The sequence below is a fragment of the Triturus cristatus genome, chromosome 3_2 (genome assembly GCF_964204655.1).
Source record: "Triturus cristatus chromosome 3_2, aTriCri1.1, whole genome shotgun sequence".
Lineage (NCBI taxonomy): Eukaryota > Metazoa > Chordata > Amphibia > Caudata > Salamandridae > Triturus > Triturus cristatus.
Window position 1 is genome coordinate 874,408,814 of NC_140584.1, and position 19,746 is coordinate 874,428,559.

General features: G+C 44.5%; 1 protein-coding gene across 2 annotated transcripts in view; it reads right to left on the minus strand.

Moving 5' to 3' along the window:
• TMIGD1 (transmembrane and immunoglobulin domain containing 1) overlaps positions 1–19,746 on the minus strand; it is a 59,115-nt gene that overhangs the window by 14,124 nt on the left and 25,245 nt on the right. For both annotated transcript variants that reach the window (XM_085646909.1, XM_085646910.1), the window contains exons 2-4: positions 17,041–17,124; positions 15,577–15,849; positions 14,594–14,872 (exon numbers count right to left, since the gene is read on the minus strand). In XM_085646909.1, coding sequence (XP_085503035.1) covers positions 14,594–14,872; positions 15,577–15,849; positions 17,041–17,119 — 631 coding nt within the window. In that variant the 5' untranslated portion in view covers positions 17,120–17,124. The remainder of the gene's footprint in view (positions 1–14,593; positions 14,873–15,576; positions 15,850–17,040; positions 17,125–19,746) is intronic.

Sequence of the window (19,746 nt, forward strand, 5' to 3'; positions counted from 1 at the left end):
ATAGCTGTGCGGTTTTGTTGCAGCGTGCTGGTGGTATGCCTGGGCCGCGAGGCTGAGGTGGCTACCAGTCAACACCCAGGGGTAGGGGGCGAGGTACATCATCTCAAGACCAGCGTTCCTTTCCCCCTCAAAACTCCATGAATTATTTTGATCAGCAGAATGCTCAGCCTGCCCATTATTACAATGATAATTATTATACCGAGGATGAGAGTCAAGGTTTTCATACTAGCTAGGACAGCCATAGACAAAGTGAGGGAGTCATATCAGTTCCAGTGGACCAAAATGGGCCTTATGTTAAAGTCGTTGCACTAGGTGTTTCAGAGCCATTTCTATTGGACACTGGTGCAACGAAGAGTTTTATCATCCACTCTAAACTCCCTGGGGCACCTTTGTCTGGCTTAACGAATGTTTCTATAGGATTTTCTGGCGCCCCAGTTCATAACCCAGTTTCTTGTCCTCTGCCCATCTCAATAGGTCCTTATGATTTGGAGGCTCCGCTTATTTTGACAACTGGTGTGGTGAAAATTTGTTAGGTTTGGACTTGTTAAAAAGACTGTACGCGACTTTGCATTGTTCCCCTTCTGGTGTACACCTTACTTTAGGTAAGAAATTGATTTCCCAGGCGTATTTGTCTAAAGACCAACTTCCCCCTGAATTGGGCTCCCTTCCTGCAACCCTCTGGGCTACAGGTCCCAATGATGTTGGTCTTCTGTGGATTCCGCCCTACATCGTCACCCTCAAATCCAATGTTAAGTTACCCCGCATTCCCCAGTACAAGATTTCCAGTGATGGTGAAAGAGCTCTATTGGCTATTATTCATGATTTGGTTCAGAAAGGCGTGATTGAAGAGACAAGGGGAAATGTATGCAATAGTCCTGTTTTACCTGTTCTTAAACGCACTGACTCTTCCCAGCCACCCGTTTATCGTTTTGTGATTGACCTCCGGGAGGTCAACAAGATTGTTGTACCCCAATTTCCTGTCGTCCCAGATATCACTGCCCTATTGACAGTGATACCTGCTTCGGCTACTTGGTTTTCTGTTATCGACCTTAAAAATGCTTTCTTCAGCATTCCTATTGCTGAGGAAAGTAGGGATATTTTCGGCTTCTCTTTAGGAGGCCGAAGTTTCCGATTCAAGCGTGCTCCTCAAGGCTATTGTGAGAGTCCCTCCATTTACAGTCAGGCTTTGAAAACGCAGCTTGATGCTTTCTCTTTGCCCCCAGATGCCACCCTTATTCAATACGTAGATGACCTGTTGGTTGCTGCTGATTCTGAGGACACTTGTAAACAGGTTACTATTTCACTGTTACGTCACTTGTCTGACCTTCATCACAAGGTTTCACCCTCTAAATTGCAATATTGTCGCCATGAGGTTACCTATCTAGGTCATCTCTTGTCGAAGGAGGGACGGCGATTGACCCCAGAACGTATCCAAGCAATTGCTCAAATGTCTGTACCATGTACACAGAGGGAGGTGCGTGCCTTTTTGGGCATTTCCTCTTATTGTAGACAGTGGATTCCAAATTTTTCTTTGCTAGCGAAACCTCTGTTGGCACTCACTCTCAAAGATACACCCCAACCTCTCCCTTGGACTGCGGAATGTCAGAAAAGTTTTACTGATCTACGTACTTCTTTGTGCTCTGCTCCTGTGTTAGGTACTCCTGATTACAGTAAGCCTTTCACACTATGTTCATGAGAGAGAAGGTTGCGCATTGTCAGTTTTAACGCAATCATTTGGAGACGAGCAGCGCCCATGTGCCTACTTTCCGGCCACACTAGACCCAGTGGCCAAGGCGTTACCCAGTTGTCTGAAAGCCACAGCAGCAGCAGCAGTTTCCATTCGCCAGTCTGCTGGATTGGTACTGGATAATACTCTTATTGTCATGGTGCCGCATGCAGTAGATACTCTCCTAAATAGAACAAAGACACAGCACCTTACGAGCGCCCGCTTGTCAGGGTACGAGCTGACGCTCTTGGCCAGCCATGTACATATTAAACGATGCAATACCCTAAACCCAGCCACACTGTTACCGATCCCAGTAGAAACAGGTACTCAGGAGCAGCATGATTGTTTCCTCCGTACAGAGGAAGAGACAAAAGGTAGAGTGGATCTAAAGGGCACTCCACTCCTGGACCCGGATGGGAACCTATGGGTGGGTGGTTCTTGTTTCAAGCTCCCCAATGGTGAGACGACTTCGGCCTATGCAGTCACTACTTTGTACACAATTGTGGAAATAGCACGCATTAGGCACAATTCAGCCCAGGCAGCTGAATTGATAGCTCTGACTAGAGCTTGTGTGTTGGCTGAAGGAAAGAGAGTGAATGTGTTCACTGATAGCCAGTATGCGTTTGGAGTGGCCCACAGTTTTGGTCGCCTGTGGAGGGAAAGAGGATTTCTCACCTCCCACGGCACAAAGATACAGCATGGTCAGTTGGTAACTGACCTTCTTGAATCACTTACCTTGCCCACTCAGATAGCAATTGTCAAGTGTAGTGCGCATAAGAGGATCACTGATGATGTGGGTGGCGGAAATGCTTTTGCAGACCAGACAGCGAAAGAGACAGCCAGAGACGTCACAAGCCGCATGTATGTTGCGGGCCCTGCTAGATGGGTCAGACAAGGAGGGATGTGTGAGGACACAATAAAAAGTGTAAAAATGATCCAGGTAGAGGCTACAGAGAAAGAACTGAGTAAGTGGAGAGAGGGTACAGGAATGTTGGACGCAACAGGGTGTTGGACAGAATTGTCGGAACATCAGCGCTGGCTGTTACCAGACGCATATGTACTTCCAGTAGTTACCATGGCACATGGTCCAGCCCACATTAGTGCTAAAGGGATATGCAAATTTCTGGCCCCTGTATGGCAGAATGTGGGGATCCCTAAATGCGCAGATAATCTGGTTAAGCACTGTATTGTTTGCTTGATGCACAATCCAGGGAAGGGAACACCAACCCCAACAGGCCATTTTGCCCCTCCAACGTACCCTTTTGAGGTGTTGCAAATAGATTACATTCACATGGAGCGATGTAATAATCTGAAGTATGTCCTTGTGGTGGTGTGTGCCTTTTCTAGATGGATAGTGGCCTATCCCCTAAAGGATAATACTGCTCTGTCTACGGCTAAAGTCCTTTTGAAGGAGTTTTTCCCAATGTTCGGCTTGCCTCAAATTGTCTGGAGTGACAATGGAAGTGAATTCGTGGGTCAGATAATGCAGAAAGTGTGTGCAGGTCTTGGTATCAGACAGAAATTTCATGCAGCAAACCACCCTCAGTCAGCAGGTTTGGTGGAATGTTATAATGGTGCTCTTAAGCTCAAGCTCGCGAAGATACAGGCCAGCACAGGTCTTGCCTGGCCCGATGCTTTACCCTTGGCTCTTTTGTCCACTCGAACAACTGTTCATTCCCGTATGGGACTCAGTCCCTACGAGGTTGTGTTTGGACGCCCAGCAAATGTCTGGGGAGTCCCAAGGCCAAAGAAGTATTCCGAGATAGAGCATCCAATATTGATTGATTATTTGCATGACCTCACCACTAAATTGCGAGTCCTTCATCAACAGGTACAAGACGCTTTGCCTCAGGCTTCTACTGATTCTGGTCATACCATACAACCCGGCGATTGGGTGCGTGTGAAGAATTTTCAAAGATCAAAGAACTTGGAACCTCGCTGGAAAGAGCCTCGTCAAGTATTATTGACAACACGCACAGCTGTGAAGGTGGTTGGAAAGAAAAATTGGATCCACGGTGTGCATTGTAAGAAGGTACCCTTGCCTTTACCTTATGACCAGTGGGTCCGTGAAGGTATTGGCGATTTTGAAGGTGAAAGGGTCCCCCGATTCGTACCTTTTAGCAATGCACACCTAGATGGGACTCGATCTGAGAAAGAGGATGATGACGTTCTGCAGGATGCTGTACCACCACATCTCAGGTTGAACACGACTAATCCAGAGACACTTTTTCAGGACCAGACTGTGCCGAATAAAACGAGATACAATTTGAGGCCTAGAGTGGCTAGAGACAACTGAGAATTTTTTTCTGTTGATTACGCTTTTCAGTGATACTGACCATCCAATTAGGTTGCAGGGTCGTGGTAAGAGTCTTAGTTTGTGACCTGAGTAGTGGCAATAGGCCTGCAGGACTTGCAGTGTCATAGGACGACTGATAATCACAGCTGAGTGAAGAAGGAAGACTGCCACGAGCAACATTTAGAGGATGGATTCTACTATATTAAGGATAAATGATAAGAAGGATAAAATGAAGAAGAAATATTGCAAATTATTGTATAATAGATGTGGTATAACGTTGTGTATTTTAATCTTTTTATGTATTATATTAGCTTGTGTGGGTTGGGTTACTTATATTATGCAGCAGACACCTACACCGACCTCCCTTCCCGTGTCTTTTCGCACCACTGGCTCCCCGCACCAGTTACATACACTACCAGAACATGAGCAAAGTAGGAGAATGGAATATTTCAATAATTCATTCATTCAATTATTACACCAGCATCAATTGGTGGTCAATACCACCGATTGTTGGGTTTGTGGACTCTTGCCCCATACTACGGATAAAGGGATGCCATATTTAGTTTTACCTTTTTCCCTGGAGGGGTCTGCTTGGGCTTATATGTCTATGTTCTCTAATGCTTACGAGAACCAACCCCGGCACCCTGTTGGTCCATATGGGGGTGGGGTTAACGTTAGTCATGACCCTCTGGTAAAGGGAATATTGGCTATGACCAAATATTACAGTAAAATTAATAAGTTCCCCGCCGACGAACGACGGGCATACATTGGCTGGAACGTGACCCGTTACGTTACTAGCCTTACAGATAGGGCCAGACGAAAGAGATCCCCGCCCATATGGACTGTACCCCACCGAGGCCACCTGTGTCTCCAAGGAAATGGTCAGAATGCTAAGGCCCAATTGGGAACGAGCTCTTGTGCACATACATATACCTATGCATCTCAGACTTCTCCACCGTTAGTGCCATCTCAGGGAACGTATTTCGTTTGCCATGACAGGGCCTATACATGGTTACCAACTAATTTCTCAGGGACATGTTACGTGGCTTTTCTCCTTCCTCCGACATATACCGCCCCTTCGGGACATCACAGAAATAGGTACAGTAGGGGCGTCATTAATTCAGAAGATACAGCAGGACAAGAGGGAGGCGACTTTTTCAAAGGATTTCTCCCATTTTGGGGCCCTATGGCCAATAGCAGAAACATAAGGCACCTCATTCAAGTTGTTGAGGCAACGATAGATGAAACCATAGTGGCACTGAGTAACCTCACTGCCGAGCTTCAGGCGTACCACTTTATGACATTACAAAACAGGATGGTTTTAGATATCATTCTTGCGGACCGTGGTGGAGTATGTCAATTGATTGGATCCAGCTGTTGCATTTACATACCTGACAACGCCCCTACAGTATACCAGGCCATCTCTAAATTGCATCTGATCGCTGAGTCCACTCACCAGGACAAAGGAGATTGGTCTTTGACAGGATGGTTTTGGGGATTACTGTCCACATGGGGATGGAAAGTACTGACTTTCATTGGAATGATTTTGGCCATTATCTTCTCATGTTGCCTCTGTCTACAATGTGGTCCTGCTTTCTGGGTTCCAAGGCCTGTCTCACAGAAAGCAGAAAACATGAAAATTATGTTGTAGCATCAGCTTGACGACCTCATGGCTATTGACATTGACTCAGATTAACGTGAGTCTGTGTGTTTTGCCTGCGTAATGGCAAAAGGAGGGTCTGAGGAAATTTAGTTTCGACTCCATTTTGTATTCCGTCGCCATTTTGTGTTGCCCTCACTCAGGCAGCTCGGCGAACGAAGTGTTTCTGCCCTTTGTACTGCTACGTGTCAAATAACCCCCCTACCTTGTTGTGAAGCCAATTTCAGGAACTAGCCGAACTGACTAATCCTTGTCTAGACTGACTAATCCTTGTGCCAACTATCTGTTGGCCTTCGGTATTCTTTCCCTGCATTATCCTAGTTTGCAAGTCGTCCCTTGAAGCACACAAACACGTCCTGCCATTACTGATTGACCTATAGGTGCTGTCATTGATTGACTTATGGGGTTGGGCAAGAACACAACTCAAGGGGGACGTTCTGGTTACATGGTGCCTTGTTTTGAATGTTTTCCTATTGGCTAATATTTGGTGCATGGGGAGTGTTTCTCTTTGGGTGTATATGGTTATAAAAGAATGTGAGCCACGGAGTGAAGTGGCAGTCTCCTGAGAACCTACCACTGATGTACTTCTAGGATAACTGTGCGTAGCTGCAGCTAATAAATTTGGTTTTCTACGCTAACAGAGTATTCCGTGTCTCTGTACAACAAGGCAGGTGAACTCGGAGATTTCAGGCGTGCCCTGCGCTGCCAGACCCTTAAAAGCCCGGTTCTTCATACGTCAATGATGCTCATCTAGTGGGATACCAGTCACAGTGTGCTACATTGCCTATTGTGTTCCGGGTGTTGTGGACATTACAGCAGGGACACACGCATTAGTCACTTCCTTGTCCAGACGTGGACTGGACCACGCCCAGAGTCCCAGAGTCATTGTTGCAAGCGCTGCGCTTGTCTGGCGTACGCCAGGCCAGACCACTCAGCTTTTGCTCCGAGGGGGAGGGGGCACACATAGCTACCTGTCGCAGGCGTACTCGCTGGTGGTGTGCAGGTCACTGGTCTAGTTGTCAGCATGTCATGGCCACTCCCTGAGGGCAGGTTTGCTCACACACCACACCCATCCGGCACAGGTGTCATAGGCCATGTGACCCTGCAAATATAAGGGTCCGAAAACGTCACAATTCCCTCTGCCGGTGGTGACTGGATGACGGACACTCCACGGTTCTCAATCATAATGGGCCCATGAGTTGTTGCGCACAGGGTTAGTGGCACCTGAAGCCTTGCAGCTGTCACGGGCCTACCACCACGTGGTGCTGACTGGGGTTGCACAGGGTTAGTGGCACCGAAACAGCTGAGCGGGTGTGCAGCCTGCGATGATGACGTGTGCACTGATGTGGTCTCCGCCATTGATGACTCAGGACTCAACGTTATATGTGGGACCTGCTGGACCGCGGGTCGGGTCCGCATGATGTGGACCGTGCCATGGTGGCAGGACCGGGGCCTGGAGCTTGCATGGGCACGTGGTGCGCCCACTGATGGACACACCGGTGGCAGCAGGTGAGCAGTGGGGCCGGGGTACGCAGGGGCAGCGGTGTCTCTCTCTCTCTCTCTCTCTCTCTCTCCCTTCCCTCTCTATCTCTTTCTCCCTTCCTTTCCTTCCCTCTCTTTTCTCTCTGGCTTTCTTTCCTTCTCTGTTTCTGTGTGTCTCGCTCCTTTGATGTGCGCATGATACAAGTCCTGATTTTGGGCTTTATTTTCCAGGCTGTGACGTCGAGTTGTCCCTGACGGACCCGACAGGAGTCTTCCGCATTTGTGTTTTGGCTGTATTTCAATAAAGTTTTTGGTTGTTACTTCAGTGCTGTGTGACTGTTTCTCGTTCTTCTGGCCACACATGTGTGTTTAATTCTGGCAATGTGCGTCATCATGAGCTTTTTGTGGCTCTTGTGCCGTGCATGGTATGTATATGTCCGGGGGGGAGGGGCTGGGCTAGGGATGGTTGCGGTGGGTGTTGTGGCCCTCATGGGTATCCGCGTTGCATGTTCATTGTCTCCATGTCATCTGTGGGTCTTCCGGTGTGGCTCTTGGCTAGGCTTCCTTTTATGCTGCAGGTGGTCGTCCTGCTTAACACCAGCAATAGGCAGGTGTTAATTCCCTGCTGCTACTGCGGCTTATCGCCTGTTTTTGGTTCGCATGGCAGATCTGGCAGTTCGTTGTGAAAGTGGTGTGGTTTTTTCATGTGTTTTTGCACGGGAATGCCTACTCTGCATCTCATTTGGGTTAGTTGGTGGTGTCCACCGTGGAGATAAATTTTGGGGCAGTTATCGTGGGAATACTGGCGTTGTCTGCAGTTTTCACCAGCTTGTGAATGGGGTGTTAAATCTATCTCCACTTTTGATGCATTAAGGTGGAGATAAATCGGAGATAAGTCCTTGTGAATATCCCCCATGGTGAGGTAAACTGAGGTACAGAAATTAAAGGTGTGAGTTAGAGAGAAGTTCAGTAAACTGACCTGTAGAGAGGTGAGTTGTACAAAAAGATGAGGGTGAAAGAGAGGTATTGTGGATTTAAGTGCGATTCATGGAGATGTGCAAAGGGCATTGATTTGCAGAGAGAGAGGGAATAGGTAAAGAGAAAGCGAACGCAGAGAGAGGGAGGATAGACTTAGAGGACAGCGATTTCAGACAAGTCTCTGTAAGGGCATTAACCATGTGAGATATGTTACCAACATGCATACCTGAGGACTGCTGGATCACTGCAGAAAACACTTAGCTGTTCTACCATCTATATCTGTGGCAGGTGGTTCATTTGGTTGAGTGAGTTAATATTGTCACTGCCCTGATCTACAAACAACCAAAAGGTCACATCCTCCATCTGATTGTGTCTAGTTCAGCCCTTGAAATGTGGAGGCCCTAGGCAATTGCCCACTTTGCCTTAAACCGCTTGGTCAACGGCTCATGGTGGTTGCATCCCAGGGGGCACCAGCTCTACACAGGCTCTGTGCAGCCTGGAGCAGAACTGCAAGTGCCATGTAAACCGACAATGTGTTCAGAAGTGTGACAATCAAATATGTATTGGGGTGTAGCCTATAGTGAGCCGAGGGCCTCAAAGGAATACATAACTAAGGAGTAACTATAATACCATGTGTAATGCAAGGGGCCAGGACATATTTTTGTATATCTGCAAGGGCTAGCTCGAGGTTTTTTTCTCCTGAGGGTGATAAAATGATAATTCAAGAAATTAAAAGGGTTAGTAAAATTGTGATGCAGTTATTAATCATGATACTTGGAACAGGACCTTTAAGAATACGCTTGTTGAGGGTGTTTTGGTGCAATTGAACTTTGACCTCACCCATTTTATAAATAGATAAAATGAGTACCATGAGCAGGGTAGTATCTATATGTATAATTATATAGTTTGTGTTGTGTGTATATGTGTTGTCATTGATAATAGTAAATGTATTCCCCTGTACCTACAGTACACTATGCATTCAGAGGGTTTTATGAGCCTTGCCTATCCCAACCACAGGATGCAACTCATTTTTCAGCCATTTCTGCTATTTCTATGTGCACTATACACATTTTGTTTACTTTAACGCCAGGAATCGTTTCCCCTTTCTGAGAGCTTGGAAAAGTATAATGTTTTATAATACATGGGATACTGAAATCCCTGTTTAAAACCCTATCTCTAATTTCTTCATTACACGTGATTTGTGACACACCTAGTTGCCTGTAATAAAACAATGATATAGCTGCTCAACTGTAACAACCAATTCATTTCTGACCTCACAAATCCTGCTACCAGAGCCAGCAGCAAAGATGAAAAGCAGGACAGGAACTATAATTAAACCTGCAGTTAAAAAAAAATATTAAACAAAAATGAAATGCAGCTCTATCTTCGTCTGCTCATTTGTTCTACTTGAACAGTGACAACCAGGAAGGACATATGTATAGCAACATGTTTATTTTTCCATGCTTAAGGTAAATACAGAAAATATAGTCTCTCACTACACGTTTCTACACATTACGAGCGGATTTTTATTTTTAAATCTAACCTGTAATAAACTAAATCTAATAACTTTTTTGCAACAAATATCTAACTGCTTTTTTGGTGTATTTACTTTTGCACTAGAGATTATACTTGTATTCTTCATATTTGCAAACATGCTATTTCTATCATAGGAAAGTGCAATGCATCAAGGAATTAAGTGGTTTGTGGGAAAGGTGATGGTGTGACTATGTATTATAAGGAATAAAGTATCATGGCCGTGCATTTTAAGGATATTGCAAGTCACCTCTAAGTTTCATGACATTATTAAGTAACTCCGCTTTCTTCTTCCCTTATATAGTCACGAAACGCTGAGGTGACTTGCAATACTCTTATAATGTATGGGAAGGCGTACTTTATTCCATATATATCCCTGTTCATCTCTCAATCAACTTGTAAACTAAATCAATGTATCATGGGAGGGATGTGAGAGTATATAGCTGTGCTCCAGTGTCTCTGACATCTCACGCCTATGCCCTACTTGAAAAGTTAAATTGACAAATGTTGCCAATTAAATGCCTCACACATGTGTCCTTCATATAAAGATGAAGCGAAATAATATTAGTAGTCTGATTTAACATGTAGAACCTTCTAGAAATTTATGTTAATGCACTCCAAGTGTTTGCTGTTTGGAGAGTAGCTAAAATAATTCTTAGATGATTTTCACTTGCCTACTTGCCGCCTATTTCTTTCCATCTTTCTCCTTCTAGGTTATGACCCTAGGAGTTGCAAGCTTGTTGCTTGCTCTTGGAACTCCAGCTTTATTTTTGTCCAGCAGTTTCTGCTTGGAATCAGATACTTGATCCGGTACCTGCTCTTACTCTACACTCCATATCCTGCTCCTCAATTATTGGCTGATTTACTCCTGTTAAAGTTTATTTCTGGGTTCCAGTTTTTTGTCCAATAAAGGTTCTGGGTTTTCTCATTCTGCTTTTCACTCCTGCCCTACCTCCTTAACAATCTGCTGTCAGGAGTAGGAAAAAACAGCATTGGCATAGCCAATAGGTCTCGCCTTTGGGACCTTATAAGTGTTTAGTCATGCAATAGTTGATGTTGTTGCACAAAGGAAATTGTGCTGCATAACTAAATACTTGTATGTTCTGAAAGGCGAGACGTATTGGCTATGACAATGTTTTTATAGCATAACTATGTTTCTAAACCCTACTACAAAGTAATGAATTGAGTGCTACTGAAAAGCTTAAAAAGCAAATGTGGAACAGCTTTACAATTAGTTTTAATGCTAATGTAGCCTGGAGGCTAAAAATACAAAATGTACCTTCTGAGCAATGTGCAGTAATATTTTGTTTAGCATACATAAAACATCCAATTAGAGCTTGTTAGTTTTGATTTTATTTTTGAGCTACTGGCATTGCTAATATGTGTTGTTTTTTTGGCACCTTATAAGTGTGTAACCAAACATATTGGGAATGGTTTGTCCAGGAATAACTGACAAATGTTTGTTAGTTTAAATTTTAGTGCAAGAATTTTTAGTTAACATTTTTAGTACTTTAAAGTAAGTTGAGTGGAAAAAAATATTTATGATGTACATTTACACATGTTTTATAAATATATTCATTCTGTTGCAATATCTTTTGATATTTTTGTAATAATAACATTGCAAAATATTACTTCACGTGTCTGCAGTAAATATGGCATAAGTACATCAGATAAGTCTTTCACATCTGTATTGATCATAAACCAGTCTATTAGAATTTCATTACTAATAGCCATAGATTGATATGTTTCAGTATTGTGCACTTGTAGATGGCCCCAGAAGTCTGTGCACAGGCAGCAGCCACAGGTTCAAATTAAAGCAGAGCTGACTCTAAATTTCATCCTTCCTATAACTTGAGAAGAGAGGCAGCATGTGCTAGGAGAGAGCGCTTGTTTATATGGTGCGTGTAGAGAGCAGTCCCTGTTTTAACCCCTTCCCCGCTCATGACGGAACCGCTCCGTCATGAGCCACGGTTGCCGTGTGCTCATGACGGAGCGGTTCCGTCATGTCACGACCGTTGGCGGCCGCTCCGCCTACGCGGCGCTGTTTCCCCGCCTGTGCGGGGGGACAACGCAACTGGGCGGAGTCATGACGGAACCGCTCCGTCATGAGCACAGCTCAACCGTGGCTCATGACGGAGTGGCTCCGTCATGAGCACAGCGCTACCGCGCTGCCCCCCCCGCACCCCCCAGCGCTGCGGCGGAATTCCCGCCGCAGCGAAGGGGTTAATGTATTATACAAAGATACATGCTAGCAGATACTTTTGAAAAAATACGATTATTTTTAGTGCAGTTGCTAGATATGTAGCACAGTTATTGGCAGAGATCAACAAGCCACAACGTTTTTAAAAGGAACCGGTTGACAAGGGAGGGCAAGGGTGAGGCGGGCAGTGGAAGGGAAAGTAAAGAAAAATAAACAAGCACGCGCGGCCAAGTTAATTACAAACAGATGGCCGCTGGGAGCCGCTGCTTGCTCCTGCAAGGTGGATGCTACCACAAGCACGAGTGCTTGAAAAGTGCAGACTGATTTCTAAAGGTCATCTCCTAGACAGCGCATGCGCGCTGCACTAGGCTCAACCTAAAAAGTGGCAATAGTGATGTATTCCCAAATTACTGGTGCATTCAGGGCGTTAAAAAAGCAATGGAGTATGCTTGTTCCCCAGCACTGTCAGAATGACCCTTTCCAAATTGAGGGTTACCATTTTATCTCATTTTGCAAATATCCTGGGTGTTAGGGCTATGTGCTGTTGTGCAGGCCACATCACATCCCAACCCCCTCACCGCTGCACTGCGCATTGGATCATACCTGTGAGGTCTGAGTGCACTACTTGTTGGATGGTGGATGACGCTCTGGCCTCACTGTCAGGCAGCCACTGACTGACATGACGTGTGAAGGCAGAGGAGGCCGCCATGACAGAGAAGACAAGACCACGGCCCCCTCAGGAAACAGCGTCACCTGCATCAAGGAGAGAATTGCCTGAACTCTCCTAGACCTGCCTGCAGTCAGGCCCTACCTCCAGTCAGGCCCTACCTCCTTAACAATCTGCTGACAGGAGTGGGAGAAAGAAGCGGCAGACCTTATCTTTGTCAGAAGAAATTACGCCGAAAGGTGTCCAAAAAATCTGCCCTTGCCACTCAAAGAGAGTGCTTTTTAGCTGTGTTTTGGATGGCTACTGTCACCGAGCAGGATGGGCTCTATTTATATACGAACCTTTGCTGTATGCTTCATTTCATTCTGTCCGCCGACATGCATCAGAAATGGTCTAGATTTAATAAGGCACAGATTTTCTGAAGAGAAATCATGGACCTAACTTTGGACTTAACCAATTTGCAACTACCATTAGATCGATTTGTCAGTCTAGTGTATGACATGATGAAAATAATGCCTATGCGTTGAATTCCACAGTAGCAAATCAATACCTTCTGATTGCACAAATATTTCAAGCGATGATCCCATGCCCTGGAATAAGAGGTGACATGAGCTATAAGGAACTTTTTGATGTGTCCTGAATTGATCTTCCCACATTGCGTTAAAGATTGTGATGTAGCATTGTATCTATTATATTTCAATTAAAATATGTTTTTGAACAGATGTGCAAAATAACATCGTTTCCAAAGGGCAGTAAAAAAAAAAGGTTTCCTGTGATTATCTATGTACCTGCTGCTATTTTTAATCTTTTACTCCAAGAACATGAGGACACTGTGAACACAGTTTTGACTTATTTGAGACTGAAAATCACTGTAGAACTTTGGTGATTAAAACTAAAAGCTAAGAATAATGGTATAAGTCTTTTTTGTATGTCAGAAGGTGGGTGTTTTCCAGCAACGCCTATAACTAGCATTTAGACTACTAGACAACAGAACCAGTGGTGACCAAAAAAGAAATGAAGACCAGTGGGATATGTGCCCATGTGTCCACCACTAACTAATCCTTTAGAGACAGTCTAGGCTTTCAATATTTACTCATGAGATAAATATACATACAGATATCCTACAAAGACATAATATTACACAATCTTACACACAGCTACAGGAGTTGTGTTCACTTGTCCCTGCACGGTGCTATTTACAAGTGTACATGGGTTTAGGAAATAAGTAGTCATTTAAGAATTAAATACGTTTACAGAAAAGTTTATTTAATTTAAGCATAGACTTTATTTATTGTGTTGTTAATTTAAGGGTAATGCTGTTCGGGAAAGGGCTAGGACACCCAAGTTCTAATTGTTACTCTCTCACTTCTCACAGCCTTGTAATCATGGGCAAATCATTTCATCATGATCTACTCGTATTTTATTTTCCCTAGGTTTGAACATTTGTTGTGCGCAGAAACAGGCTGACCAATATAAAGTCCTGCTTATATATCACTTCTTCAAATGGAATGTGTTTATAGAAGTATTTTTCAATTTAATTTATATCTGCTTCAGGGTGTTCTGCTTCACTATGTTTCTTCTACTTTTTACTGTTTACAAACCTCCATCACATTAAGCAGCTAAACCTTATGGCTCATCTTTCCATAGCAGCATGTAATGCTACACAAAACACTCTAAGTATTAAACCATGAAATTAATATGCGCCAATACTGCAGTTTCTTGTCCTTTCTAAAGTGGACACCTAGATGCCCTCTGACAGATGACTAAACAGAAAATACACACAATACAGAGTTTATTGAATTTGTTCTCTTGCTTATGAATTCTGGTAAGAAAAACCCAACTCCCACTCCACAGTGTCATTTCACACCTGTATCAAAGGTAGCATTGGAAAAGAGCAGAGTGGATGGCTGAATGTGTCTGCAAGATCATATCACAACCTTTTGCATGTATACCTTATATTTGGGAAATCTTTTAGAAAGAGGTCCAACTCCCTATACCATACAAGTGATCCGGTATGCAATGTTCTGTACATGTTGCCTGCATTACGTTACCTTCTACCACCAAGTAAAAGTCCCTCGTCGTGATATTGTGGCTGGTGAGGGCCTCACAAATGTACGTCCCACTGTCAGACTTTTCTGCTCTGCTGATCGACAGTTGGAAGATCTCGCTGGTACGGCGTTGTGTGAATCGATTTTTCTTGAGTACCAGCATCCCGTTTGCCTGACGCCAGGTCATCTCAGGCTGGGGGTTGGCCTGAACGTTGCAGTTGATGTCCACGTTGCCTTCTTCCTCCACAACAAGGCTGGTTGTACCGCTCAGAATTGGTGGGACTGTCAAAAAATGAAAGAGTCCTATAAAGTTCTGTCAATGCACATTCATAGCCAGCCTGCTCTCTGTCCATCTCTCTCCTCATATTTATGATTCATACCTATGGGTAGGGAAACATGCGACATTTTCAAGGAAAGAGCCGACAGTGACCGCTTTCTTTCGTCAGTGCCATCAGTTTTCAATATTTAATGGATGTCAACATTGCCAGCTTCAAAGGAGGCGGATGCTCAGCGCACAAACTTTGCACCAAGTAATAGAGTGACCTGACAACTCATAGCCTTCACTCAAGGTTTGCACGGTGCAATACCATGGAACACAGGTCTGGCAGCCTTCCACAGAACTATACTGCACTGTTCCCACATCTCGTAGCTAATGTCTCAGACATCAGCAGAGACATCATGGACATGCACACATGAACCTATAACCACAGTGTAAACTTCTGAGGAAACGTATCTCTCACAGCTCCGAGCATAGGAGTCTAGCAAGACACTCGGGCACATACTGCTTGCTTCATACAGCAGCTGCACTAACTCCTGAGTTGTCATGTTTCACAGATCAGCACAGACATCTATTCTCAACATATTGTAGTTGGTGTGTCAAACAGCAGCAGAATTGGTGACTCTCTCATTCCTGTATGTATGCGGTAAACCTCTAGCTGTGTTTACATATAGCAAGCCAATAGTTGGGAGAAGTACACTCTACTCACACTGAACGTCTAGGACCACGGTGACCTTGGCGGATGAGTTGGTCTTTAGCAGGCAGGTGAAGGGCACCTCGTTGTCACTTGTGCTCACATTGGGGATACAGACCTCACTGTGGTTGATTTTGTTTCCCGCTTTCAGGTCTATGAGGCCATCCTTGCGGTACCAGACCAGCTCCTCATCCACAGTATTGCCTTCAGCGGAGCAACGGAGGGAAACACTTGTGCCAGTGGTGAGAGGCAGCGCGGCGTCCAAGGTGTGGCCATTTATTGAGACCCCTGCAGAGAGGATACAAGAGTAACACACTGCGTAAAAGATACAACATATGAGCTCGGTTTCGTTATATAGGTGAAGACCGCAACAGGTTCTCTGTGCATATGCTGCTCACATACATGGTGAAACATCCATATTTGACTTTGACTTTGAAGCCACTATGGTCCTGGTGGCATTTGACAACACCTGGACCAAAAGTAGATCAACTTACACTGTCTGCAGGATCCTGAGGGGGCTCACCATGTATGCCAGTGTCATTAGTTACACATATTTAATTGTTCTCCCCTACTTCTGGAAACTTTCTCTCCACCAGCAGAACTTAAGGGATAAAACAATCATGCGCGAGCACATGTAATTTATAGAAAAGGTGGGAAGTAGGATGTGGCCACTAGATTAAACAGTGGCAGAAATGGGACAGATCAAGAGAATCGAATCCGGTAAATCGCTGTGGGATTGAGTGACAAAGGACTTGGTTGCTTTCAGTGGTAGTGAAGAAAAGTTTGGGATGCCTTTGTTAAATTGTGGTGTAAGTATCTTACAACCAGGAAACTCCAGCTGACATGCGGTAGGGTTCGAAAAGAGCCAAATAAGTGCCCCTTGGTTTAGGGAAGAGGGAACAATCTTACGGATCTCTAAGGCAGTAGGAAAAAGTTGAGGATTCTCGATTGATAGATGACATAGATAGCATAGAATGAGCGACTACTTTGATGACTGATGGAAAATCTGTGAAAGCCAATTAGAAGATTGGTGGATAAGTATAAATGGGAGGAATATGACTAGTTAAAGCCCAAAGACTTCACTCCTGTTTTAGGAAGGAAAGACGCAAACGTAGAATTAGTTAGAAAGGAAGGAATTAGATTAGTGGTGTTCAACTCCAGTCTAGGAAATCCTGATCTCTGCCAGTTTTTGCAGATATCTACTTATTAAACATTTACCTCACAATGTGGCATGGATTCAGCCCTCCTGGACTAGGTTGGACACTACAATTTATGGACAGAGATGTCAAAGCAGAGAGCTGGAAGATGTAGGCAAAAAACTGATAATCACTGTACCAAAGGCATATAATGTGTGTCTGAGGCTGTGATACTTTGTTTGTAACTTTGAGCCCAACAGCAAACTCCCAACAAATACGTTCTGTCCATGCCCATATAAGGAAGTCTTTAATTATGCCAGAGAGTCTTTCACGCCCTCCTTACCTGAGGCCTCACATGTTGAAATCAGAATGGCCAGGGTATAACCAACCAGTAACACTGCCCTTGAAGTTTGGGTATCCATGGTGGCTGTTAGGGAAAAATTAGAAGGGGATTAGTCAGAACATCTAGAGCAATTACTCTTGCTTCTTCTGTTTGTTGATCTGTGGCTGCTCAGCTTATTGTGGCATCTGACCCTTCCCAGTTGCTTTCCCATGTCCTGCTTTCCATGCAAGAGAGGTTGTCTATTGCAGTATCTCATGTGGCATATCACAAGAGCAATCGACGGGATCTGCGTTCTTTATCTAAGTTTAAATCCCTTCTAGTGCATGTGCACCAATGCACCCACATCCACTCCCCCCAAGCATCGACCCCCCTCAAACCACCTAATGGCATGTCGGTGGTCACGGTTAAGTTGGTTAGTCCACATGATTACAATTTTATTGTTGATAACTTTGTATCCATTTGATCAATCTGCACAAAACTTTCCCAAACTAGTATAAATGCACCCCGGATGATCCTTTAGGTTTTGTATATATACTGATATAGGAAGTATGCCAAAAGTTGCTTTTCCGCCATCAAACTCTCCTTTGAACATTTGCCCTTTGCTACATGAAAAACGTCCGGACAGAATGACACCAAATTTAGCATTATTGCTAGAGCTTGGTCCAATGTAGCCCCGATTATCCTGACCATTACCAATCTGGGAAATTTAAATATGAAAGCTTTGCGGAGATCTTTCCAGCTGGATCCATTTTTCATTTCATGCAGTTCTGCATTATGCACTTAATGGTATGAATTTGCAAAGCTTTGTATTTAAATGTCTTGATGTATAGATTTTGCATAATTTGAATAGGCAATTGCTCCATCACAATAGCGATTTAAGGCATGACAAGGGACAATCCTCCTGAGTTGCCCAAAATAAGTGATCGATTAGGATATCCTACCGTTCAACAAAATTATGGAGAGACAGTAACAAGACTTGCCAGAATGAATTTGAAGAGTCTGAAAGTTTTAGTCAACATCAGCTTTTCAGTGTCCAGTGTAAGAAGTACCTGGGAAATCATCTTCTGGACCGCTCTATCTATCTTGCAAACAACCCTTCTGGCCTCTGTGTTCTTGATAAAGCTCTTAGCTCTTTTGATGGAGCTGAGCCCGTTAAGTGCTCTCAGGAAATAGGCATACATCTGATTTTATTGACAGACAAATTTTCCACGACATCGTTATACGGCCCCAGCACAGGACGGGATGACTTCCCTGCTGTATTCCATAAGTATTGGTGCACTGGGGGCACTAAAAAAAGTATTTTGCAATGGAGTATGCTTGTGCCCTAGCAATTCCAGAATTACCCTTTCCAAATTGAAGGTTACCATTTTAGCTCGTTTTGCAAATACCCTGAGTGTTAGGACTGTGTGCTGCCGTGCAATCCACATCGTATCTCAACCCCCTCACTGCTGAACTGCGCACTCGCCCATACCTGTGAGGTCTGAGTGCAGTGCTTGTGGATGGTGGATGATTCCCCGGAGGAGGCTCTGGCCTCACTGGTAGGCAGTCAATGACATGACTTTCGAGGAGAAGGCAAGGCAAAGGCCCCCTCAGGAAACAGCGTCATGATTGACAACTGCTTCTAGAAGAGAATTGCACAACCTCTCCTAGATCTGCCTGCAGTCAGACAAAGGCTTGTTCTACACACCTGAAGGTTCCTAGCACCAGGTCTGGACTGAGAACCGAAACCGGCCCTGGCAAACTGTTCAGACGGCCCCCCTGGGGGGGAGGGTGGTAGTGCGGTTTCGGCCGATTTTGTTACAGGGGGCCGGAATTGCCAGCCCCCGGTGACAAAAACAGACCCCCAGGGGCCCAAATCAGGCCCACAACCTGGTGACCCACCAGGGAAACACCCGGTGCCCACTACGGCCAGTCTGGCCCTGCCTAGCACACTTAGAAAGGCCTGATGTGCAGAGGAATCATTCACTTAGCAACCTCCTAGATGTTTGGGTGTGTTGTCCAGATCTTTACTTCATACTTGATCCTGAAAGCCTTCTGGGTCCTCATCTCTTAGATATTTAGTTTTTCTTTTTCCCAACTATACTGTATCTGCTCTGATGCTGATTATTGGCAGAATCTCCTTCTTCTTACCTGCACTATTTTAGGAAGCTGGCCCTCTATATACTATACTATACCAGAAAGACGTTTAGTGTGCAGAGAGTCCAGGGGATACTCAGAGGCTCTACAGAGGCTAAAGTAGATAATACTAATGCTGTCTTTTCTGGTAGTGTGGGCGAGCAGATAGGCTTACCAGAGGGTAGTGCTAAGCATTTGCTGTACACACAGTGGCAATAAATGAGGAACACACTCAATGAAAAATTTCAAGACCAATTTATAAAAATAATACTTGGTCTTATTTATTTTGTAGAACCACAGAAATTCAGCTCATGTAAATATGTTTTGCAATAAAAATTATTTTCAATATCAAAAGTGGGAATTTAAGTGCAATTTTCAGACTTTGCAGTGTTAGCCTATGGGAGAAAAAAACATTCAGTATGGGCCGGTTGCAGGGTGCCAACACAGCATTGGGTGTCTAATGTTAAGCAATGGAGAAAGGCCAAATCAGAAAAGGGCTGCAGGCTCAGGCCAGGAGGCCGGCAGAAGGAAACCAACAGCTTGAGAGGTAAGTTGCTATGCTTGGGGACACAGGAATGCCTTTGGCGCTCT